Source organism: Euphorbia lathyris, chromosome 1, assembly GCF_963576675.1.
Source record: "Euphorbia lathyris chromosome 1, ddEupLath1.1, whole genome shotgun sequence".
NCBI classification, from domain to species: Eukaryota; Viridiplantae; Streptophyta; class Magnoliopsida; order Malpighiales; family Euphorbiaceae; genus Euphorbia; species Euphorbia lathyris.
This window is the reverse complement of record NC_088910.1, coordinates 52,848,043-52,874,461: the sequence shown is the minus strand read 5'-3', so window position 1 is coordinate 52,874,461 and position 26,419 is coordinate 52,848,043. Positions and strand designations below refer to the sequence as shown.

Below are 26,419 nucleotides of genomic sequence, written 5' to 3'. Positions count from 1 at the left end.
AAATATTACTACATTGAATCTATATAGACTAATATTAGGGGGGCTACGAGAGGCGAAACCACGGATACTCAAGGGTGGAGCCGATGGTCGGAAGGGCTCGGGCCCCCGAACACTGGGCTGGCTCCACCCCAGAACATATAAAAAACATTTGCACATATATAATATCGTGGAAATCTAATCTTATTAGAATTCTTGTTTATTTTTTGAAATATTATTAGAATTCTGGTTATGAATTAGATTAATAAAACTTCTGAATATATTAAAAAAGCTTAACCTATATTCTGAAATTTTAAAGTGTTCAAATAGTCCATCAATTTGCTAAAAATATCATCATAAATCTTTTAACTTGTTTAAAATATAATGATTTAATAATTTTGTTACAAAAAAGTAAGTTGCATGCGGAAAATATCTTATACACGTTTTGAAATGCTATCACATAATTTATATAATATATTAAAAATGAATTCCTTACTTGTTTAATTGTAAAGTTTAATGGTAAAACTTATCTTCTGACTCTAATTATTTTATTTTTTAAGATATATACGCATACACTTTATGCATGCAATTTTTTTTTTTTTTACAAATGATTTTTTTTTACAAGTTGTTTACCTAATAAAATTAAATTACAATTTTTGTGCAAGACATTTCATTCTCAAACGTTTTTTTTTGAAGAATTCTCAATAAATTTACGTAGTTGCAACAAAAAAAGGATTCAGATCCAAATGTTCGGAATGGTCTAAAGAATGAAGTTTGGATTGCAGATGTCTTTCTACTGATTTGGATTAACGAGAAATATATTGTTGTTTTGTGTTTTTTATGCCTTTTATGGGTTCTTTTTGCTCTTTGTAGTCATTTTCATCCATTCGTGGATATTGTATTTATCTCTAATCATATGAGGTTTTTTTCCTTAGGTTTTGCTTGTTGTACTTCTCTTTTCATCTAATGATATTACAAGCAATTTTTCAAAAAAAAAAAAAAAAAAAAAAAACACAAAACATTTATTTTCTGAACCAACAAATATACAACTAACTAGTGCCAAAAAAGATTAGTTTTTTCTTAATCACGTACTAAATTAATACAGTTTACAAATACGAACTCGATTGCTGGAAAACCAGAACAGTACGTATATCAACACTCTCCTAAACCCCAGGAGAGCTTTGCTTTCTCCTACTGTTTCTGCTAATTAATGGCGATGCTCCAAGTTCGCCACATATCTTCTCGCTAGGTAATAACTTTCTCATCCTTCATAACTTCTCATGCTTCGCTTTCATCTTGCGTCGCTTTTCCTATCGTTTCCTTGAAAATTTATCATTTGCGCTGCGATATTTGAAATTTTTGTTACAATTAGTTTTGGCTTATAAATGTTTTCTGACGTTGTTTTTGCATCTAGGACTTCTCTTTAGTCTCTTAGAAAATGCAGGAAAAGAATGGAAGCTTAATTTAGTGAATTTTTGGGATTTACATATATTTGGGAAATTAGGGATGTAATGCCTTTAGCAATTATTCTATGTGATTTGAATTCTGTAATTTTGATATACCAATTGTAATGCTAGGGATACAGGAGGAGCAAGTTAGGGTGGGAGAGAAATGTGCCTCTTATCATTGATTTTTATGCAACATGGTGATGACCTTGTATCTTGATGGCCCAAGAACACGAAATGGTATGCCTCAATTCTTATTTCTCAAACATTTTGATGCATCTGATCTTGAATGGGATTATTTAATTTTCAGTGTTTAGTCTATCGAATGGAATAGTATGTGTTGTGGTCTGATTTTTCTTTTCATTTTTTGGTCTCGAATTGCAAGTTTAAACACTAGTTCTGCTCTATGTTACATACATCGTGAAACCATATTTGTAAGAGATATAGGAAACTGAAACAGGGGAAAACCGTAAATAATAAAAATACAAAGGTATATCTATAGATTTTAAAAATTATAAGGATGCGTGTTTAATTTGGATATATGTATCTAGGCATATTATATATAATTATATACATTAAAAACAATTACATACAAGTCTCATAATACAGGGAAAGGAAAAGAATCTTTCATTTTGAAAGCTTCTAGAAGATGATATAGAAAATATTAAGGATTTACTAAACATGTGATTGACATAGATCTACTTCTGAAAACACATTGTATCATAAAACGAGTTTCCAATTATCTTAGATTACAGAAATGTGACCCGAAATGTGTCCAAGTGTTTTGGTTTCCAAGCTAGCTCTTGAAACTTGGTCAATCCCCTTCAATGGATTGAATCCATGGTTTCATTTTATTATAGAACCAGAAGATATAATTTTGTCACATTTTATACCACAAGACCTGTAGATACTTAAGATCAGAGTGTTTGAACCTTATCTAAATATATTTTATTAGTTAGGAGAAGTGCTATTGATGAACGTATCTTAGCAATTTTTTCACATATGGCGTTATATATCCCTTGGGACTATCCATTATTTGGGACTAGTATGCTGAACATCAGGAGGGACTAATATCTCTCCGGATGTTTGCGTACTGGGGTCTCCATTCACATGGTTGGTAACCTCAATATTAAGTTGATCATCTGTTTGCTGATCATTTCGGTCTTCATTTTCTTGTTCTTCAGAGGTTGTTCCATCTTGTTCTTTAGTTTGCATTACCGGCACTGGATTGCCGAATCCATTGCTTGCATCTGCCTTTGGATCCTTTTGGTTGAAGGTTCTTAACAAATGAAGGACTCTACTTGATCCTGAACCTTTGACTGAGCTGGAACTCGTCAAGATTTCCCTATGTGCATAAACAAACATGGCTGCGTACATCAGGACGGCTGAAAATGAAATTACGCCTGCAATCAGGAATAAGCCCCAGAAACTGTCGAGACCAAGAACGCTGGAAGAAACCGAGCTGTGGTCATCAGGACATCTGCTTTCATCACTGATCCATGTATCTTCAATTTGCTGCATTCCAATATTTTCTGTCACTTTTAAAATCGCCCTTGATACATCAGAAGCCAAACGAGAACCTCTAGGAAATACCTAGATTAGGAGGAAGTAAGATATGCAATGTGTTAGAGTCTGTGTTATTAAGTAGCTAGTTATAGAGACATAAAGATGTCTGTATGTGAGAGAATTTTACGTTTTAAAGTACTTTTAAGGGTACAATTAGGCCAAAATTTATTAATATGGTATTAGAGCCGCGCAGTTCAAACTATTATGATTCACATATTAAGTCGTGGACACGAGGGTAGATACTAAATATTCTCTATGTATATGTGAGAAATCTCTTTATATATGTATTTTTTGACGTGGATTAGGTCTGAGTTTCTAGTTTCTTAAAAACGAAAAAAGAGAACTTACGAAACCAAATCCGCCAGTCTTAAGTTGCTGAATATTCGGCCGGGGAAATTTTGACATGAATGTGGATGGTTGAACCAATGTATAATTGGAGCAATTCTGCACAAGGATGAGTTTCATATAGGGAGATTCATCAAAAGCAGCTGCAATGCCGCCATTTTTGCTTCCGAGTGAAAGAAGTCGATCGCATTCTTCGGCGGATTCATATGCTCTCAAGTAGGATTCTTGAAACCCCAACCCTTTCAAGATGCCAAAAACAAAAGAATTATTGAAATGGCCTACATACTCTTGCTTCTGAATGAGTTCATGAACATCTGTGATTGCTGGATGAAACCGATCGACTGTTAAAAGACTGGAAAAACTGGCAGTGTAGCTTTGAGTAAGAATAAGTAAAACGAAACTCCATACAATTATCACTACTCTAGCCAAGTTGTTCATCACTCTTTCCCCTGAAATTTTAATTGAAGAGAAACATGATTAATAAATAACCAAGTTAACACATGATACTGAAAACTGAATTAAAAAGAAAAAAGAAAAAAAGGATAAGGGTCAATTTTTATTCTTAAGGAATAAATAAGGTATAATATTAAGTGTATGGTTATTAGAGAGAATGGATTTAGACTTTACCTACAAAATGGTGCAATCTTAAGCCTAATGTCTTATAGATGGAGCAATTTCAAGAAGGTGTTAGCATAAATTACATCTATGGTACCTGAACGTTAGCGACGTACATATAATTTGTTATCAGAGGTTCACCATTAAGAAATATGACATGCCATAACTTAACCTAAACATTTGACTTTTCATGAGTCCCATTTGATATTGAAACTGCACTTTTATATTTTTAAAATATTTTGCATATAATCAAGAGTGTCTTCTGTGCATGTTAGTATTCTAGCGAGTATTTTACACAAATGGGCCGAAATGACTTTATTGAATTCAAATGTGAAGTTGAGTGATTTTGTCGGAAGAAAACGAAGTTCAACAACTTTTGTGGAACAAACTCTAAGTTTGAGTGACTCTTGATGTAGTTTATCCGTGCACCTTTAATTCGAATGCTTTGTTTAGCACTTATATGTCTAAAAATATTGAATGGCAGAAAACGTCAAGTTTAAGGAGATAATTACTATGTGCAAAAACCATGGTGGAGAAAGCAAACCATAAGCTAGTGCCAGCTTGATGTGAAGGTGATCCTCGAAACTCATCATTTATTCTGTGTTCAAGAACCCAAACCACAAATGCAATAAACAAGAAAAAACAGAAGGTTGTTGCCCAAAGTCCAGGCGACAAAGGCCTCAAAAACATCAGTGCATTGTTGTTTTTGTCGTCCATGTTCCGTACCAGCATTGCCACATCAGATTCTATGTACGGTAGCGTAAAATCAACATATAATGATCTGTTGGCTATAATAGTGGTATCTCCCACCACAGCGTCAAAGTTCTGTACACAATCAGAAAAAGAGTTTTTGTATTCAATACATAAAGTGGAATATCGATTATAATAACACACATAGAGTCTCTGCTTAATAGAACAATTAGCTACGTACTTCCAACTATGTTAAAGATATACAGACTCGTTTCATGTGTTTGATATTACAAACTCGTTGCATAGGTAGAGCTAGAGGAGAGCAATGGGGGTGCCATCGCACCCCAAACTGCGAGGAACCGTCCTGCCTCAGCTCTACAATTTCATTTGTTGGGGGTGCAATTTGCATCTCCGGCCAATGAAGAAGGAGATGCTCATCCCTTTTTGGGCTGGACATTTTTTTTTCCTCCACCCTGGCCAAATCAATATAAGCAGCTCAGGTCAAAATGACGTCCTTTTGGTCTGGGCTGAGCTTAGGCCAAGTTTGAAAAGATCGGAAATTCCATAATGTTTTTTTCCCTAGTAAAATAGTCAATGAAGTGATATACATACCCCTTTGTAGACTTGATAGACCAGATCGTCGTAAGTTCCTGATGCACGTCCGTCGGGATTGGAAAAGGGGATATATTCATATTCCACAGAATAAGGCAATTCTCTCATTACAGCATCGAAAATACTTGTGCAAAATCCTGTTACTGTCGGTGTTTTAGTAATAGGATCAATTGTCACATTTACAAATTCTTTAAAACTATCACTAGGTACTCCAATTCTCAACTTATTCCCATTTCCTCGGAACTCCCATCCCTTAGGAGTATCGGTCGAATCCCCTGGCCATACAATGGTTGCAAGACTTGCCTTATAAGCAGAAGTAGAAGATGCATATGCATATAAAGTAGAGTTCAACATTCTAACAAGCCCTTTTCTTGGTACCCAAAGCCCAATTCTTTTTGGGGTCTCACCATGTAAATTAACAATCTGAAACACTGAAGGTTGTAATTGTCTATTAACGAAACGAAAATCTCCTGAGAAGCCTTTGAAACTGGTATTTACGAGTGTTCGGACGATCTCCAGACCAACTGGAGAGACTCTAAAAGTACTACTTGCAGCTCTCTCGGTTGCAATGGCTAATGCCTTGGCAGCATCGTAGGCCCATTGTCCATAAACGTCCAACTCAGCATCGACCATATCTGGATAATCTTGATGGAACTTCCTTTTCCACCGAACTCGAAAATTTTCGAGCTCTTTTGTCTTGGGAACATAAGGTGCAACTCCTAGCACACCTTGCATTGAATCAATAACTGTGTCGTCCATTGAGTTCATGAAATTAGTCATCCCATCTGTTAGAATCCATACATAGCCTTCATTCATCATTCCAACTTGTTTAGCTTTTCGAACAAGTCGAGAACCAAGAGAGGGAGACATGTGGAGAACGAAAACTCGAGTTGGCATACTTATAAGCTTGAAAAGCTGTTCGAGGATTTCAGAGTCGGTAGCTGATGGGGAGATTGCAGTCATGTCTGGGATATGAGTATCTATTTTTTGCAAAGATTCCATCAAGTAAGGAATGATGCCTACTCCATATTCATTGTTGATGTATATAAGCACCACTGCTCTCCATCCAAAAGCTTGGATTATTGCTCCTATAGCCTGTGCTTGTGTTTTGTCATTTTGAGTTGCTTGAAAGAAGTATAGACTATTGATGGAAGTAAGAGAAGGAGCAGAAGCAGAAAATGACACAATTGGTACTTGAGCTTTGTCTCCAAGTTCAGTGAGTAGTGTTGCCTGCATTGATGTTATTGGACCTAGGATAGCTTCTACCTTCACATCTTTCAACAACTCTAAGGCTGCGTTTTCACAAAGAAATTACAAAATTATCAACAAATATTCAAAAGAATATAGCATATGAGAAAGAAAGACAAAGGAAACCTGCTACAGCTGCACCAAACACAGTGTCTTTGGAGTCCCTGGTGTAAAGAAGCAGCCTGGTTCTGTAGTGAGGATTTTGGGCATAAATATCTAATAATGACATATTGATACAACTCAACCACATCTTCCCAAACTCATAATCCATCACCACACCTACATTCACCGGAATTATTGTCGTGTTTTCTTCATCTGCTGCTGTTCCAGTCAACAAAATTCCTTCTGAAAGAAACAAGAAGAGACAGATTGAAACAGGTTTTGAAAGACCTTTAATCCTCATTTTATTCACTAATCATCACAAGACTTTCTTGAAATTTTCAGAAGTTTCGGGTTGTAGCTCAGTTGTGCACACAAGCTGATTGCGGATTTGATTCTCTTTTCCCTGATGTACTCCAAACAGTAGATACAGTGGTAGTTATTTTAGAAGAAAAATCATTTAATATCTATTCGTTACCAACAACATTAAACAACAAGATAGACAATACGTGACTAAACCATTAATATAGAATTATCTTAGACAAAATACAATTTAGTTAGATTTTCGCCTCCATGGATTAAAGCAAAACTCTTTAGAAGAACTGTCTGCTACCCAAAATTAAATAAGCAAGCATTGCCACAAAGACAAAGCACTACACACCTTCCTTAAATGATGAATAATTGACTTCAGTTAATTTTGATTTATAATTTAGAGTTTAGATCGAATCACAATCAAAGTAAGGTCTGGAATTTCCACGAAGTTTCTTTCTTTGTTATCCTCTACTTTGTCACCCAAGAAAAATTCTTGGAAGAGAAAACTGTCTTCCAAATTAGGAATTTAGGATACGAAAGTGACCTATTTCCTTTGTATAGTTTGACACTAGCAGGGATATTGTAATTTCCAAGTGAATTTGATTAGTCAGCCTATCAAACTCAACTATTTAATTTTTTTGCCTGTCAAATTCATATTGTAATGTCTTTGAACATTATTGTATTATATTCTTGCTTTTCTGGGAGGTTTCTTTTTGCTAGCTTCTCAAAATTCAAGTTAATTTTGCCCAATTGACAATATATAATTTAGTTTTAAAAAGCATATTTGGGAACACAAACAATCAGAAATGTCAAAATGGATTGTTGCGTCATAAGTGTGTTATGTGATATTATATGTTACATATAATTATAAATGATATAAATGTAATAAAAAGGCTTAAACCATTATTTGACCCTCGATTTATCCAAAATTTTGTTATTCGGCCCCTGACCTATTATTTGGTCATGGCCCTGACCTATCCTAATTAGTGCAATTTCACTCAATTTAAATGGAGACCGGACATAATTGTTGTTCTATTAGCACGTGACGATATCTTGACATTTAAATTTGATAAATTTTCGTTTAGATATTTGTTTTTATTTGTTTTTCTTTTTTAGTCTAATTAATTATTTAGACATAAGAGAGTTTATGTGACAATTAAGCTTCAAGATGTGTGACGTGTCAAGTTCATATATCAAAATATCATTACATATGAGTCGGGATAACGGTTTTGTCAAGTCTCCATCTAAATTGCGTTAAATTTCACCAATTGGGATAGTTCAAGGGGCCAAATGTGACCGAATAATAGACCAGGGGGCCAAATGACAAAATTTTGGATAGAACAGAGGCTCAATAACACCTTAAACCTAATAAAAATGATAATCGTATTAAACAAGTTAAGTTATACGAATTATTTCTGTAAATCATATTTTCGTATCAGAACTTGAGATATCTAATGAACATGTAGTTGTTGTTCGAAAAAAATAGAGTAAAAGGTAAATCTGAAGAGTAACAAGATCTTAAATATTCAGTCACACATGACAGAAAAAAATATGGAGTAAGTTACATCCGAATTCACTAATTAGAATTAAATATTATCGAGCTAGACAAACTTTGGCATAGGGGCAGCAGCCGATTTTATTGGATTTGCTGTCATTTTATATCAAGATTCAGTTGTTTATGTTCTGTCATTAATTGTGCTATATTAAGATACAATTTATATTTATCTTTCTTCTCTTTAATATGTGATTTTAGTAAGATCAATATGGATTTTGTTTATTTAAAAGGGTTTTTCAGTGATGAAATTTGGATCGCAAATGTTTTTGTACGGTTTTAGATTTGTAGGAAATACTCTATATTTCATTCAATGTGTGTTTCACCCATATGTTAATTTGGGTCAATTTTGTAATTAATTACTTAATTCGGTCTAAATTATATAAATTTATGGGATTCGGTCTAATTGGGTAATTTTACCAATTATTTTGGTTTGGTTTGTAATTATTTTATTAATTATTTTTGTCAGTAATTTACCAAAAGTTCTGGCTAAAATATGTAATTTATCCAATTAAATCAAAGATGAAGCTGCATTAAATTCGTGGAAGTTGGCATAGGAGATAATGAGGAGATAGTGGAGCTTAAACATAGGTTAGTGGGGGAGAGCAGTTAGAAGCAATCTTGCTTAGTAGTTACAAACGTGGATCTTCTTTGCTAAAACATGGAACTTTCTTACTGGGAAGTTTCTTGCATATTTATAATTAGTGGAAAAGAGCAGTTACGGAACTTATTGGAATTTCCTTGTTGAAACGTGGAACTTACTTGCTGGACAGTTACCTACTTATTTTTACGGCATAAATACAAGTTTTGGCAGCAAGAAAAACCCCAACAAATCTCAACAAATCTCAACAATCTTAAAAAATCTCTACAACAATTAGACTCAATTTTATTAATTTGTTTCAATTTTCTATCCTTAGTTCTTCAATCTTTCTTAGTTCTACATTTACCTTTTCAATTCCTATATCTATAATCCTTTCAATTTTAGAATCTCAATTTCGATTATTCAAACATTTTTATTCTCAATTTCAATTCGGTATAGTTTCTTTCAATTAATCTCAATCTTATAGATTTAATTGCGAACCTTTAAGCTTTTCACAATCTTTTAATTTAGAAATCAAATTTTCTATTTTTTTTTTATAAGTTTTCTACAATTTTTTTGGTACGCTAATTAGTTTTAAATAGAAAAAGACAACAAAAAATATTGACAATACTTTTACGGTTTTTTTTTCAAAAAATAATTGTTAAAGTTGATAAAATAAAGGGTAAATTATGAAATTAGACTCTGGGAGAAGTCCATTTACATTTGTAGACTCATTTAGACATATACTACCAAACGAGACTCTTCCAATATATTTTTCCATAAATACCCTTAGACCTTTCGTCTTCTTCAACCCCGTCTTATTCAAGCTCATCTTTTTCAACCTAATCTTGTTCTTCCTAATCTAGTAGGTAAATTAAACTAAAGAAGACCAAACAACACGATCATGTTTTATCTAAGAACAATAAAGAAAACAAAAAGAAACTAAGGGCGGTCCGATGCATTACGCGTCCCCGCTAAGCGAGGGTCCGGGAAAGGGTCCCACCATAAAGGAGTGTACTGGGGCAAGCTTTCCCTTGCCAATTTTTTTGGCAAGAGGCCGCTCCTAAGACTCGAACCCGTGACCTTCGGTCACACGACAACAACGTTTTACCGTTGCGCCAAGGCTTGCCCTCTTAATTGTTAAAGTTGATAAAATAATTGTTGAAGTTGATAAAATAAAGGGTAAATTTTGAATGTGAATATCACAACTTCCATGGGTTCTCATTCTTAATAAAAAGCTTTGGTTGATAATCTAAATCGCCATGGCATTTTATGAATTCATGAAATGCAATACCAAATTCATAAAATGCTAACCCATGGGGATATCATTTTATGAAATGCGATCCCCATTTCATAAAATGTATGGAAATGTCTAGTTTAGTAGCATATATCGAAATGAGTCTAAATATGTAAATGAGCTTCTTCAATTGTCTAGTTTTGTAATTTTCTCTAAAATGAAAGGTTAATCCTTATTATTTGCAAGTTTATTAAACATCTGTGCTTTATGTGGTATGGAAGTTGAAGGTCTTATACATATGATTTTTGGATGTATATATTCAGGGCGGATACAGGCCGGGTCTCTCCGAAACCACCATGACCAGGGGTAGTTTTGCCTCATGTCTTCATAAAATTTGACGTTATAGTGTGTTAAATTGGCGATTTGATTAAACTTTGATTAAGTATTTGATAAATTGGGTATTTGACCTAAAACTTTAATTGAGTATTTGATTGAGGATATAAACGGAGGATCATAAATTGGGGATTATTATATGTATGATGAATGAAAAAATTAGTTCATTGAGGTTGTATTTAATTACCTAATGTGATGTGGTTCTAGCCCCTATCTCCAAGAAAATGCTGAATGAGCACCCCTAAAATTGACCCAAGAAGGGCCAAAAGTTAGACCTTCCCTAAATCCAAAAAGTTGAACAAGTTCAATTTAGCAAATATATTTTTCACGAGGAGTGCTGGATACAGTTAATTTTTTTTTGATTGGATGTGTCATATTTTTTTTTTCCTTAATTTTTGATCAATCTTGTGTCTGTGCCATGGATATGTGGGGCATTTGGTCGGGAATAATGGTTTTGTTTGGAAAAGCTTAGGAATTTATCAGCTGTTGTGTTCCCTCTTGTTTGTTCGAGTATGAAAGAGTGGCAAGACGCTCAACTCAAATCTCACAATTTAGGTCAATAACGGGCTGATTATAAGTATGGTTCTGTTTTGCATTGGGCTAAGTCTCCTACAATGTTCCTAAAGCTTAACATTGACGCATCGATTATTCCGGGATCACGTTTACTTGGTTTGGGGGCCGTGTTGCATGTAAGTAATAGTTTTTTAGGATAATTATTTGGTTGAGACTGATGCGTGAACATCTTAGACAAACTCCTTTTCAAATCAAGTTCAGGGCTTGCATTCCTCTGATTCTTTCATCTCCCACATACTCCTTGAGATAATCCCAAATTTCATTTGCTTTCTTTAATGGCATGAGATTGTTGCTGAAACTGCTGCAAACAAGCAGGCTTTCGTCTTGGACTTTCTGATACAAATTGGTTTCGGGACGTGTTAGTTTTAATCGTAAACTAACAACGATGTTCTTCTCTACCTAAACCAGAAGCAGAGTCCCAGATTTACGACCTAAATCCATAGAAAAATCATAGATTCCTCCATTGTTGAAGGTTAGAAACCTTAACAAAACTTCAACGAAGAAGATGATAAAATTATATTTGATGAAAGTTCCATATCCTTACAAATCAAGGAGCTTATATAGCTCAACAAAAAGAAATGTAAAATATTAAAAAGCCTAACTAGGGTTACAATTAATAAAGAGGGATAAGGGTAGAGTAAGAAGGAAATACCAAAATGGCATTTAGGAAATTAAGTCAAAAGTACAAACAATAAGGTTAAATGGCATAGTTGTAATCAAGGGATGTAAGTAATTGTGGCAGCCTTGGTCCCGTCGTCCCCTAACCTTGTGTGTCTTTTTCTTGTTGGCTGAAAAGCTGATTCGTCGTCGCTGAAAATCAACATCCGTTGCAGAAAAGAATCGCGGCGTCGCCAAAGGTGGAGCCACTTCGTAGAGCTCCCAAACTTGAAGCTTGGGACCGGAACAGCCCCACACCGTGTGTGGGATATGTCACACACTGTGTGGAGGCAATTCTGGCCAATCTTGGCCATTTTCCCTAACCAGCCGTTCCCGCCTTGTGTCTCGTCGGATTTGCCAATTCCTTTTGCCGCGACTCAGACCCTTGAGAAAATGCTCGGCATCACTTCCTTTTCTTATTCTCTTTGTGTTGTTTGATTTGTGGCCATAGTGGGATTGTTTGGAAGTTCTGGAATTTCATAATGTTCTTCCACTCCTTCCCAAAGATCCAAAGCTTCTAGGTATGTTTCCATTCAAACTGCCCAGATTTGGTAGTTATCTCCATTGAAGGTCGGTGGAACAACTCAGGAAAAACTTGCTTCAGTGCTTAAACTCACTAACAAGTCTCTTAAGAAGAGAGATTTGATACCAATTATTGTTATATTGAATGAGAGAAGAAGTTCAAGAAGTTCTGAGTTGTAATTGAACCGAATTCCATAGAATAATTAACGTTCAAAACATTACAATTTATAGCTAAAAAAATAATAACTACCCACATATGGCCTCATATATCCCTTGGGACTATCCATTATTTCGAGCTAGTATAATATCTCTCGGGATGTTTGCCTATCTGGGTCTTCATTCACATGGCTGGTAGCCTCAATATTAAGTTGATCATCTGTTTGCTGATCATTTCGGTCTTCATTTTCATGTTCTTCGGAGGTTGCTCCATCTTGTTCATTAGTTTGCATTACCGGTACTGGATTGCCGAATCCATTGCTTGCATCTGCCTTTGGATCCTTTTGGTCGAAGGTTCTTAACAAATGAAGGATTTTACTCGATGCTGAACCTTCGACCGAACCAGAACTCATCAAGATTTCCCTATGTGCATAAACAAACATGGCTGCGTACATCAACACTGCGGAAAATGATATTACGCCTGCAATTAGGAATAAGCCCCAGAAACTGTCGAGACCAAGAACGCTCGAAGAAGAAGAAACCGAGCTGCCGCCATCAGGACATCTGCTTCCATCACTGATCCATGTATCTTCAATTTTCTGCATTCCAATGTTTTCTGTCACTTCTAATATCGCCCTTGATACATCAGAAACCAAAGGAGAACCTCTTGGAAATACCTAGATTAAGATATGCAATGTATTAGAGTCTAGCTATCCATCTTTTGAGGTGAGTTTCTTAAAATCGAAAAGGAGAACTTACAAAACCAAATCCACCGGTCTTAAATTTCTTAATATTCGGCCTGTGGTATTTTGACATGAATGTGGAAGGTTGAACCAAGGTATAGCTGGAGCAATTCTGCGCGAGGATGAGTTTCATATAGGGCGATTCATCAAAAGCAGCTGCAATGCCGCCATTTTTGCTTCCGAGTGAAAGAAGTCGATCGCATTCTTGGGCGGATTCATATGGTATCAAGTAGGATTCTTGAAACCCCAACTCTTTCAAGATGCCAAAAACAAAAGAATTATTGAAATGGCCTACATACTCTTGCTTCTGAATGAGTTCATGAACATCTGTGATTGCCGGATGAAGCCGATCGACTGTTAAGAGACTGGAAAAACTGGCAGTGTAGCTTTGAGTAAGAATAAGCAAAACGAAACTCCATACAATTATCACTGCTCTAGCCAAGTTGTTCATCACTCTCTCCCCTGAAATTTTAATTCAACAAAAACATGACTAAACTTTAGAATGCTTTGTTTAGCAATTATGTATCCAAAAATATTAGAAAAAGTAAATTTAAGGAGAGAATTAGTGCTGGTTTGTTAAAATTGCCGAACAACAACTATTAGCACAAAGAACAACTAATATCTATTGCCTATCAGCAACAGCAAACAACAATCAGTAAACAGGGCTCTTACTATGTGCAAAAACCATGGTGGAGAAAGCAAACCATAAGCTAGTTCCAGCTTGATGTGAAGGTGATCCTCGAAAATCATCATTTATTCTGTGTTCAAGAACCCAAATGACAAATGCAATAAACAAGAAAAAGCAGAAGGTTGTCGCCCAAAGTCTAGGTGACAAAGGCCTCAAGAACATGAGTGCATTGTTGTTTTTGTCGTCCTTTATCCGTACCAGCATTGACACTTCAGATTCTATGTATGGTAATGTAAAATCAACATATGCTGATCTGTTGGCTATAATAGTTGTATCTCCTACCGCAGCATCATAGTTCTGTGCATAATCAGAAAAAAGCTCCATCCATTAATTATAGTAATACACATTTGAGTCTTTTCTGCTAATAAAATAGTCAATGAAGTGATATACATTACATACCCCTTTGTAGACTTGATAGATCAGATCGTTGTAAGTTCCTGACGCATACGGGACATATTCATAATCCACAGCATAAGGCAATTCTTTCATTACAGCATCGAAAATACTTGTGCAAAATCCTGTTACTCTTGGTTTTTTAGTAATAGGATCAATTGTCACATTTACTAATTCTTTAAAACTATCAGTAGGTACTCCAATTTTCAACTTCTTCCCATTTCCTTGGAACTCCCATCCCTTAGGAGTATCGGTCGAATCCCCTGGCCATACGATGGTTGCCAGACTTGCCTTACCAGCAGAACTAGAGTTCAACATTCTAACAAGCCCTTTTCCTGGTACCCAAAGCCCAATTCTTTTTGGTCTCTCACCATGTAAATTAACAACCTGAAACACTGAAGGTTGTAATTGTCGATTAACAAAACGAAAATCTCCTGAAAACCCTTTGAAACTGGTATTTATGAGTGCTCGAACGATCTCCAGCCCAACCGGAGGAGGGACTCTAAAAGTACTACTTGCAGCTCTCTCGGTTGCAATGGCTAATGCCTTGGCAGCATCATAGGCCCGTTGTCCATAAATGTTCAACTCAGCATCGACCATATCTGGATAATCTTGATGGAACTTCCTTTTCCATCGAACTCGAAAATTTTCAAGCTCTGTTGTCTTGGGAACATAAGGTTCAACTCCTAGCACACCTTGCATTGAATCAATTACTGCATTGTCCATTGAGTTCATGAAATTAGTCATCCCATCGGTTAGAATCCATACATAGCCTTCATTCATCATTCCAGCTTCTTTAGCTTTTTGAACAAGCCGCGAACCAAGAGAAGGAGACATGTGGAGAACGAAAACCCGAGTTGGCATACGTATAAGCTCGAAAAGCTCTTCGAGGATTTCAGAATCTGTGGCTGATGGGGAGATTGCAGCCATGTGTGGGATATAAGTATCTATTTTTTGCAAAGACTCCATCAAGTAAGGAATGATGCCTACTCCATATTCATTGTTAATGTATATAGGTACGGCTGCTCTCCACCCAAATGCTTGGATTAGTGCTCCTATAGCCTGTGCTTGTGTTTTGTCATTTTGAGTTGCTTGAAAGAAGTATAGGCTATTGATGGAAGTAAGAGAAGGAGCAGAAGCAGAAAAGGACACAATTGGTACTTGAGCTTTGTCTCCAAGTTCAGTGAGTAGTGTTGCCTGCATTGATGTTGTTGGACCTAGGATAGCTTCTACTTTCACATCTTTGAGCAACTCCAAGGCTGTGTTTTGTTTTCACAAGGATATTACAAAATTATCAACAAATAAATACTCAAAAGAATATAGCATATGAGAAAGAAAGACAAAAGAAAACCTGCTAAAGCTGCACCAAAGACAGTGTCTTTGGAGTCCCTGGTGTGAAGAACCAGCCTGGTTCTGTAGTGAGGATTTTGGGCATAAATATCTACTAATGACATATTGATACAGCTCAACCACATCTTTCCAAACTCATAATCCACCACCACACCTACATTCACCGGAATTGTTGTCTTGTTTTCTTCATCTGCTGCTGTTCCGGTCAATAAAATGCCTTCCCAAAGAAACAAGAACATACAGATTAAAATAGGTTTTGAACTCCCTTGCATCCTCATTTTACTCGCTAACTTTTTTTTTGAGATTTGTGCTATTAAATAAGCAAAAAGTCACTCAAGTGAAGGTCTATAATTTCCACCTTCTTTCCTTTGTATTGTTTGGCATTAGCATAACTTTTCTGTAACAGATGAACGTTTTTCTTGTAGTGTAAGTGGATTTGATTAGTTAGCCTATCAAATTCAACTATTTAATGTCTTTGAATATTATTGTATTTTTCATGGAAATTTCTTTTTGTTAGCTTCTCAAACTGTAAGTTTTTTTTCCCAATTGACAGTATATAATTTAATTTTAAATTGATACGTATTTGGGAATAACCAAACAATCAAGGATGTCAAAATGGTTTTTGTGTAATTTATTTGGTATTATATATTAAATATAATTATAAATGTAATAAAAATAATATAATTATATAAATCATTTTGTCGTCCAAAACTGAGTTGTACAGAAACAAAAATAGTGAAAGGTAAATCTGAATTTTAACAAGAATTTATACAGACACATGACAGAAAAAGAAATGGAGCAAGTTGCATCCGAAGTCACTAATTAGAATTAAGTGTTATTGAGCTAGACAGACTTTCAGTTAGGGACAGCTGATGTCATTGGATTTATACACATTTATAGTAATCAATTCAAGTTGCTTTATTTTTATTCTTATTCCTGACTTTCTGAATTTTATTTTAGTCTTTAATTTCATATCTAAAAACTCGTTTTATACACATTTTTACAGCTTGATTTTCAATTTCAGCTTTCAAAATTTTGTTTCTATTTAGTTTTTATGACCCAAACTCAAGTCAATTCAATCTATAATTATCTGTCTTACTTTATTTAACATCTTTTAGGTTCTCACATTTGATATCCAACTCAAAATATTGTGATTCTAAACCTAAAATTCTCTAAGCATTCAGTGTCAAATCAATATTAAGTTTTCACATTCAAAGCTTTCATATCAATGGTCGTTCATTCAAGACGTTCTCACACTTGTGGAATCAAATGCCAACTTCATCTCAAGATTTGTCAAAGCCAGTCATTGATTGGCCCCAAGTTTATCATTTTTCAATTGCTTTTGATTCTATTAGTAGCATTTCAATTTTGTTATTTCATTTCCACATTCAATTTGCTAGATTGTGTTCTTATTTTATTTTATAATCAACATCCACAATTGATTTAGTTATTGTTTGATAGACATATATTGGATTGTAATTGCTTCTAATTCATCAATTTCTTTCGACCATTCTTTATCAATAAAATTGACTTTTCCTCAAAATCATTGTGTCAATTTCGCATTTAAGTTTTTCTTAATTTATTTATGGTAGTCATTATTATTCTAGTAAAGCGGCACTAAGAACATAAAAGTGACTTTTTCAATCCTTGCGGCTCCCACCAATCTTTTTGTTTAGCAAGTCTTTTGTGCGCATTTTTTATCACTTTAGCCGTCCAAATAAATTGAGAATTAACGCATGCGCTTCATCTACACATGACAAGGTTAAAATTGACAATATTACATAAATATCGTTAACAGTTTTAATAAATTCACATACCAACGGTTACTTTGTCTTTGTCTTGTTATGAATAATAGAACCATTAGAACTTGCAAACATCTTTTTTGTTCCCTCTTTTATTCTTAATAAAATTGATTCCGTTTTGTTCACTTTTCAGGTTGAATTACGATACACTCACAACCATTCACTTTTCAGATTAAGATCATTTAACTATTTGTTGTTAAAGAGAAAAATTTCTAAAAATGGTGATTTAAAAAATCTAAGATGTGGTTCGATGTGAAATATGTTTCCGAATAACTTTAATTCTTAAACTTTGTGATTTTGATATTATTTATTTTCATAAGAGTTTTTTAATATTAACAAAGAGCAAATTTGAGTGAGGTTTTGAAGTTAGATGGTGAGAGTGATAAACGCGTCTAACGTATGAATTAATGATTGAATTCAATATAAGGAGACCCTTGGATGAAGACAGAAATTGAATAGTTGCATCTGAAACAGTCTAAACCGAGTTTATTGGTATGTGGTCCTCAAACAATACATCCAAATGTACTTAATGAAGCAATGGAATATCATATGTGGATCCATCCAGTCCTGTCGATGAAGAAACAAGTAGTGATGGAAATGCTGAAGATGCTTCTTCAGGTTTGAAAGACAAAAGCTTGGTTAATGTTTCATTTGCCCCGATTTTCTTTGCCATCACTATGGACGAATTAACGCTTTCACTTCAAGACGATATATCATGGTGCATGTTGTTTGCAGATGATATTGTGTAAGTTGATGAGACGAAAAAAAGCGTGGAGAGTAAGTTGGAATCATTGAGACAAACTTTGAAATTTAGAGACTTTAAATTGACCAGAAGTAAGACGGAATATTTAGAGTGTAAGTTTAGCGGCGGCAGAAGTAAGGAGGCAGAGACGATCGCCCTGGATGGGAAGGTTGTCTAGGGCTCTAATTGCTTCCGTTATTTAGAGTTTATTATTCAGACGAATGGAGAATTGGATGAAGATGTTGCTCATAGGATTAAATTTGGTTGGTCGAAGTGGAAGAGTGCTACGAGTTTCCTTTGCGATCCCGACATGCCTAATAGATTAAAGGGAAAATTCTACCGCACGACAATTAGACCTGCATTGTTATATGGTACAAAATATTAGGCAGTAAAACACTGTCACATTCATAAGATGTCGGTGGTGGAGAAGCGTATGTTGCGATGGATGTGTGGCCATAGGAGAAAGGGTCAAGTGAGGAATGAAATAATTAGAACGAGAGTAGGGGGTTACAGCTACTGAGAATAAAATGAGGGAAAATTGACTAAGGTGGTTTGACCATGTAAAACGAAGAACGCTTAAGGAGCTAGCTAGAAGGATTGAAGAGTGGCAAAAGGATGCAATGGTGAGGGGAAGGGGAAGATCTAAGCAAACTTGGAAGATGGTGATTAAGAGTGACATGAATTTATTAGGAATTGAGGAAAATATGACAGTGGATAGGAAAGAGTGGAGGAAGAGAATTTATGTTGCTTACACGACTTGATTTCACGGTTCTGTATGCCGGTTCATGTTAGCCGACCCGAATCATTTTAGGACTAAGATTTTATTGTTGTTGTTGTTGTTTAGCTACCGGTCACTAGCTAGTCTTTGTAAGGGTATTAAGCTTTCCTTTGTTTGGGAATAAGCTAATCGGATTGCTCATAGCTTTGCCAAGTGTGCATCGGTGAATCGAACCGAACCGAACTGAAAAAACCGAATACTAAAATATTCAAAATAATTGACACCAACACCAAACTGAATAATAGGTAAAACCGAACCGAAATATTCAGTTTGGTTCGGTTTAATCCGAAAAAACAGAATTAAGTTAAAAATAAAAAATACTGTAACAAATAAAAACCATTATATTTTCTAATTAAATTTACCTAAAAAAATACTTTCAAATATATCTATATTGGTTATTATCTTAATAATAATAAAAGAAATTAAACTTGTAAGATCAAATGTATGTGTGTCTATATATAAGAATGTAAAATATGTATAATTTGGTGCGGTTCGGATTTTTCACATTTTCTTTTTATCAAACTAAACCAAACCGAACCAAATATAGAAATTCACTTAAAATTAAAACCGATATCAAATTAAAATGTTAAAATAATCGAACCGAAAAACCAAATTGAATCGGTTCGGTTCAATATGCGGTTTAAACCGCACGGATGCATACCCTTATTGCCAATGCAGCCCAGTAACTTCATGACATTTGGTTGTGAAGAGTGATGCGTAAATGCATGCATTACAAGACCCTTTCTTTTTGTCCTTTTTAAACTTGTGGTATGCATTTAAAACCTCACAACAAAAAGGCCTAACACGGCAATGTTAGACTTTACAACTCTAAAATTGCATAATTCTAAGTCCCAACAAACAACTTGTCTTTCAAATATTAATTAGACTAGACTTTTCTCTTCTTCTTCTTGCAAATGTTCAATAATTGTATTTTTAAAACGCTTAATGCATATACAGCCCTTTCAACTTATTAATGGAAATGGGTTGCACAGCTAGAGGCTGTAAAATGCATAGGATCCAGGGCTGTCTTAAATAAACATTTTTTGGGCTGTACTAAATGAAAATTCGACCTATTCATTAAAAAAAAAAATTAATACTTTTGAAACACCAAAATATTTTAACTTTTAACATAATAAATAGGCTTAAAGCACTTTTTGACCTCTGACCTATCCAAAATTTGTGCATTTGGCCCTTGGCCTATTATTTGGTCATATTTGGCCCCTAACCTATTAAATTAGATAAAATCCAACCCATATTAAATGAAAAATTAACTCTGTTGGAAAATTAACCGCAGTAACCAATACAAAAATGACACATGACACATAAATAAAATTAATTTTCACTCTATCGGAACACTAGAAAAAGTTTTTAGGATTTTTTTACTGTGTAAAATAGTTACTGTTGTCATCTCCAGTTGAAAATTAATTTTATTTATGTGTCATGTGTCGTTTTTGTATTGGTGACTGCTGTTAATTTTCCAACAAAGTTAATTTTCCATTCAATATGGGTTGAATTTTATCTAATTTGATAGGTCAGGGGCCAAATATGACCAAATAATAGGTCATGAGCCAAATGCACAAATTTTGGATAGGTCAGGGGCCAAAAAGTGCTTTAAGCCTAATAAATATAATAAAAATAATTAAATTAGATATTATATAATAATAAAAAGGTTTAATGCTTCTCCAGCCCCTTTAACTTGTCCAAATTGGTCATTTTACCCCTCCAACTCATCGAATATCCTATTTACCCCCTTAACTTAGACATCGGCATGGGCCGGGCTGGACCGGGCTCGGACCGGGCCTGTCGGGCTTTTGATAAAACCTGATAAGCCCAAGCCCAGCCCAAGCCCACACTAATTAGAGTCGGGCTCGGACCTAAAAAAGAAATCCCAAGCCCGCCCGCCCAAGCCCATATCTATATTTAAAAAAAAGGATTAGTTACATAATGGTCCTAATTGCATTAAATATTTAGAAGTTTCTCATACTCTAAAAAAAATTCTGAAAATGTCAAATGCATCTAATTTAAAACTGAATTTAACTTTTTAAAAAAAAAAACTGAATTTGCGGTAAAAATGTTTTGTTTTTAAATAATAAAAAATCAAAATCTTCATCTATGTGTAAATTAACCCAACATCAAAAAAAAAAAAGTTTAGAAAAAGGAAAAGAAAATAGTTGAAGGTGATGGTAATAGCCATTGAAGGCAATCAGAAACTCTATGTTACAGGAGAGTTTTTTTTTTATTATTATTACAAATTCATTTGAAATTACAAAAAACCGTTTGATGTATTTAAATTAAAAACAATTCTGTAATTAAGGAAAAAAGAAAGAAGATAGAAATTGAAAAAATGACAAAACTAAAAATAAACCCTTGAAATTCTGATATATTTGGGTTAGAAATCATATTTTGATAAAATAAAGAAATAGGATTTGGTTAACTGTAAAATAAAGTTAAAATCTGTTTTTTGGTGTAATTTTTTCTAAAAAAAAATTCAATTAAAATAAAATACTAATTTTTTTTTAATAAAATATAATAAACATAATAGTTAATACGAGGCATTTAAATAAATATTAAATTTATAAATGTATATATAGTTAACGGGTCGGACCGGGCCAGGCCCGACGGGTATTTATATAGCCCAAGCCCGTCCATTTTCTAGGCGGGCTTATTCGGGCTTGGGCCAGGCCGGGCCTGACACTAATTTTATGTGTCCAGGCCCGGTTAAATGGGCCTGGGCTCGGACCGGGCGGGCGAGCTCATCGGCCCATGGCGAGGTTTACCTTAACTCCATAAAAATGGTATTTCTCACACCCTTAACTTGTCCAAATTTGTCATTTTACCCATTTTCAACTCATCGAATATCCTATTTACCCCCTTAACTCCATAAAAGTGGTATTTCTTTTCACTTATGATCCTATTTACCCTCTTAACTCCATAAAAATGGTATTTCTTATCCCTTTATAGTAGTAAAAAAAGTTGAAAAGAGAAAGAACGAATAAAAAATATAAATAACAAGAACATTAATATGAACAAGTTAAATACATTATATGTAGGGATAATGTACCAAAATAGGCCTATGATTGCTGGGGAAGTATCAATTTAGGTTCCACTTACAAAATAGCATAAATATAGGTTTAACGTTTAAAAAAGTTATCAATTTAAGCTTCGATAATTGATTGTAAGGGGTGAAAAATGCCACTTTTATGGAGTTAAGGGGGTAAATAGAACATTCTATGAGTTGGGGGAATAAATAGACAAGTTGAGGGGTGAGAAATACCACTTTTATGGAGTTAAGGGGGTAAATAGGACATTCGATGAGTTGAGGGGGTAAAATGACCAATTTGGACAAGTTAAGGGGGCTAGGGAAGTATTAGGCCTAATAAAAAAAAATTGGACCCCTTAAGAGTCTTAGAGCGTTAATCTAGAATTCATGAAATGAAATGAGAGACAAATATCTCTCTGAATTATTATTCCAAAAGATGTTAAAGAAGAATACAAGAGTGAACCATTTATATACTACGATTACAAGAGAAAAGAAGGACAACTGTCAACAAAAGAATAAAACTATCATGCATGTAATTCCACACTAACTATCATAGACCTAATATCAATTTTAACACCCCCCTCTCAAGTTGAGGATGGTAAATTGACTAATCCCAACTTGATTAAACTAGGCAGCATTTGAGCAGAACTCAATGGTTTAGTCAGAACATCAGCAAGTTGAGAATTACTGGTGACATAAGCAGTAGAAATGAAACCAGCCATTAGACATTCTCTCACAATATGGCAATCGATAGAAATGTGCTTTGTTTGTTCATGGAACACTAGATTAGATGCGATATAGATTGCAGACTGATTATCACAATGTAAAGGAACTGGTAGAAGCAAATCAATGTTAAATTCCTTGAGCAAATAGGCTAACCACTTGATTTCAGAAACAGTAGAAGCCATAGCCCTATACTCGGCCTCTGCAGAAGATTTAGTAACAGTACCTTGCTCCTTGCATTTCCAGGAATAAGAGAGTTTCCAAGAAGGATGCAATAACCTGTGACAGACCTTCGAGTAGTCTTACATCTCCCCCAATCAGAGTCACAGTAAGCATTAAGTTTGAAATCAATATTGCTGAGATAAAATAATCCTAAGGTGCAAGTGCCTTTAAGATATTTTAAAACATGTATTGCCATTTGCATATGAATTTCAAGAGGATTAGTCATAAACTGACTAAGCTGTTGGGTTATGAATCCTATATCAGGTCTGGTAAACCCTAAATAAAGAAGTTTCCCCAGTAACCTTCTATACTGATCAGGCTGGTCGTGAACAGAGGAGCCATTAGTCAATTGCAAATTGCTAGCAATAGGGCTAGAGACAGCTTTTGCCTCATGAAGACTTGCATCATTCACCATATCTTTGATGTACTTCTGTTGAGACAAAAGTATGCCAGCAAAAGACCTAGCAAGTTCAATACCTAAGAAAAACTTAGCAAACCCCATGTCTTTTATAGTAAAAGCTCTGTATAATTCTTTCTTAACTTCTTCAATCAACAAATCAGATGTCCTTGTTATCAAAATGTCATCCACGTACACAATTAATACCAAAAAATCAGTACCAGTATGCTTAGTAAATAAGCAATAGTCATGAATGGACTTTTGAAACCCCATGTCCAATAGTTTGTTTGTAAACTCCAAATTCCACTGCCTCCCTACTTGTTTCAAACCGTATAACAACTTGACCAACCTGCAATATTGACCAGGTGATAGGGGTATTTTACCCCTATCTTTTAGCGTGATTTACGGGTTGATTTTGGATAAAATAAATAAGTTTAATTACAAAAATAAAGCGTTTTGATAAAATAAAGAAATAAAAACAAACTTTGTACTTTCAGTTAATTTTCCGTATTTTTGACTAGTTTAGGAAATAAAAACATCAAGCTAACTCGGCTCGCAAGATTTGTATTTCAGGTACGAGCAAGGAGCAAAAATCTACTCAAATACGCGGGGCGTATCATCCTTTACGCGGGGCGTGAAACATAGTGTCAGCAATAATTGCCTTATCCGCAGACGCCATGTGGAATTGACTCTCATACGCGGGGCGTATGCCACCCTACGCGGGGCGTATGACACATGTCGGAAATAATTGGCCTAATCCTGAAAGTCAGACTGCACTGTCTCCTTGAGTCAACTCTTCGTACACGAGGCGTATCGCCATACACGCGAGGCGTACCAAGCAATTCCTCGATGATAAAAGCTCAGAGACTCATTTACGCGGGGCGTGCTTCAGCTACGCACGGCGTAAAAGCTCCAATTCAAGCAATAAAACTTCAGAGACTCAAACACGCGGGGCGTATTTCAGCTACGCAGGGCGTGCTTGAGACAACAAGACATGGAATTGGTCCACATGCAGGAGATTTCTGACGGAATGGGCACTTACGCGGGGCGTATCATGGGATTTCTGCACCAAATAATGTTGCTCCATACTTGTGCTTTGTGAAGTTACAACATTGCCCTTGCTTGATGTTTATAAATAGGAAGCTCTTGAATTCCATTTGATACAAGACCATACCAATTACACACTAGAGAGCAAAACTATACTCTTTTGATTATTGTAATTTAGATTCAGATTTTGTAGTTAAACTCTCCCCCTCGAGAGCTTGTTCGGTTGTTCCGGCGTTCCATCGAAGTTCCGTTCCACCACTCGTCACCAAGCTCGAGAGTTCCACCTCCACGACCTAGGAGACGGCTTTGAGTCCGGTTAGCTAGTTCCAAGGGTGGATTCTCCCTTTTTACCTGCTAATTAGCTTGTACTCTTCCTATGTACTAGGCTTGATTGTATTTCATCTATTCACTTTCCATATTTATAATTTATGATTCATAATCTCTATTTCCCTTTACGTGTTAATGTTTATTACTTGTTTTGATATTCGTAATTGATTATTGTGTAGGAGAACGCGATTTTCGCCGCCATTCGGGCTATCCTTAGGGAGTTATATAGGTGTTGCCTTACCGGAAGTGACAAACCGGAAACCGTAGGAATTGACAAGCCACGGAACTTACGGGCCCTAGTTTCTAATTCCCCCGCATTAGACACGCCTTGACTAGGAATCACGTAGTCTAAGTGCTTCACGGGTCGGTCCTATTACACTTAGTCATCTTTACAAGAGTAAATTATTATCCGTATACATTTAGAGTCATTATTTATCGTGGTTATAACTTATCGTTATTCATCCTACTTCATAGGGTTTTAGCTACATAAATCTGTGTCGCCAATAGTTAGGGATAGTGTGTAGTTGCGTCTTAATTTACCCCAAAGTAATCACCGCTTAAATAACATACGAAACCGAGTCGTCTAATACTTGTAATTATAAATCCCGTGGATTCGATACCCGGTCTTAACCAGATTATTACTTGATACGACGGGGTACACTTGCCCCTAAGTAGTCGTAGTGTTCAGTGGAGTTAGAACATTTAAAAGATCACATCCATATTCATAGCACATTCACCGCAATACACATTTAGTCGTCATTAGAAAACTCTACCTAGATCCTGCGCCCCATCAAGTTTTTGGCGCCGTTGCCGGGGATTTATAATTTCTTGCAATATTAGACAAAAACGTTTTATTGTTAGTTTAAGCATTTGTAAATATTATTTTCTATTTTTGTGAATAATTTATTTCATCGTTACTAATGATTTTTTCCATGATATGATGCCATATACTCGTCATCTGTGGGACAACCACAAGGATGACGGATGCTCGTACCAATATTCAACCTCGCAATTCGATGCGGTAATCTCTATGCTTAAAGATATTCAAGTGAGATTATCTAACAATGAGGCATATTGCAGGGATTTGGAAAATCAAATTGCTAGATTGACGTCTCGTATCGATTCAACCGCGGACGAATCAATTAGAGGCGCCAATCCGGGTGATCAAAATGTAGAGCTCGAGTTAATTGAGCTCTCTCAAGAGGAATCCCCAACTGATGTAGGTTGTCTCAACTGCGAGGAGCCGGAAGTCCTAATCGATGAGCCGGTTGTGTGCGGGCCCATGGAAATAAATCCACAACTAGAAGAGTTTGAGTTTCCTTCTACCTCGGGTTATTTCACTCCTTTTGAGCTACCCAAGGAGTCAAAGAGGGAGCAAACTAAACTCTTCAATAATTTCTGTAAATATAGTTTTTGGTTTTTGTTAAATTTTTTTGAAGCTAACAATCCGTTTTGTAGGTACGGATTGTTTATTCAAGAATTTGCATTTCTAACGCGAATGGAAGCATACACCTAGGAGGAAATGCTAAGTCGAGCTCACCGACTATAACGTAGCGCTTCTTGGGAGGCAACCCAAGCTCGAATAAGGG

General features: G+C 35.3%; 2 protein-coding genes and 1 long non-coding RNA gene across 5 annotated transcripts; 1 reads left to right on the top strand and 2 right to left on the bottom strand.

The window, feature by feature from the left end:
• Window positions 1-1,073: 1,073 nt before the first annotated feature.
• On the top strand, window positions 1,074-10,991 carry LOC136232904 (uncharacterized). 3 transcript variants are annotated; one of them, XR_010690648.1, is made up of 4 exons: window positions 1,074-1,225; window positions 1,554-1,661; window positions 4,432-4,519; window positions 10,601-10,991. It is a non-coding gene; the product is annotated as an uncharacterized lncRNA (long non-coding RNA). The 3 variants fall into 3 exon arrangements; XR_010690647.1 differs by lacking the exon at window positions 4,432-4,519 and having other exon boundaries at window positions 10,601-10,978; XR_010690646.1 differs by lacking the exon at window positions 10,601-10,991 and having other exon boundaries at window positions 4,432-4,569.
• Window positions 1,669-7,193, bottom strand: LOC136232898 (glutamate receptor 2.7-like). Its single transcript, XM_066022373.1, has 5 exons — window positions 6,624-7,193; window positions 5,250-6,541; window positions 4,460-4,772; window positions 3,336-3,781; window positions 1,669-3,014 (listed from the first exon to the last, which is right to left on the bottom strand). Exons 1-5 carry the CDS (start codon window positions 6,898-6,900, stop codon window positions 2,454-2,456), a joined length of 2,889 nt encoding a protein of 962 aa, XP_065878445.1. The 5' UTR covers window positions 6,901-7,193; the 3' UTR covers window positions 1,669-2,453.
• Window positions 10,992-12,596: 1,605 nt separating the features above from the next.
• On the bottom strand, window positions 12,597-16,145 carry LOC136232891 (glutamate receptor 2.7-like). The gene is made up of 5 exons (XM_066022361.1): window positions 15,754-16,145; window positions 14,409-15,661; window positions 13,994-14,306; window positions 13,338-13,783; window positions 12,597-13,255 (listed from the first exon to the last, which is right to left on the bottom strand). The coding sequence occupies exons 1-5, from the start codon at window positions 16,028-16,030 to the stop codon at window positions 12,719-12,721; spliced, it is 2,826 nt and encodes a 941-aa protein (XP_065878433.1). The 5' UTR covers window positions 16,031-16,145; the 3' UTR covers window positions 12,597-12,718.
• Window positions 16,146-26,419: the final 10,274 nt, after the last annotated feature.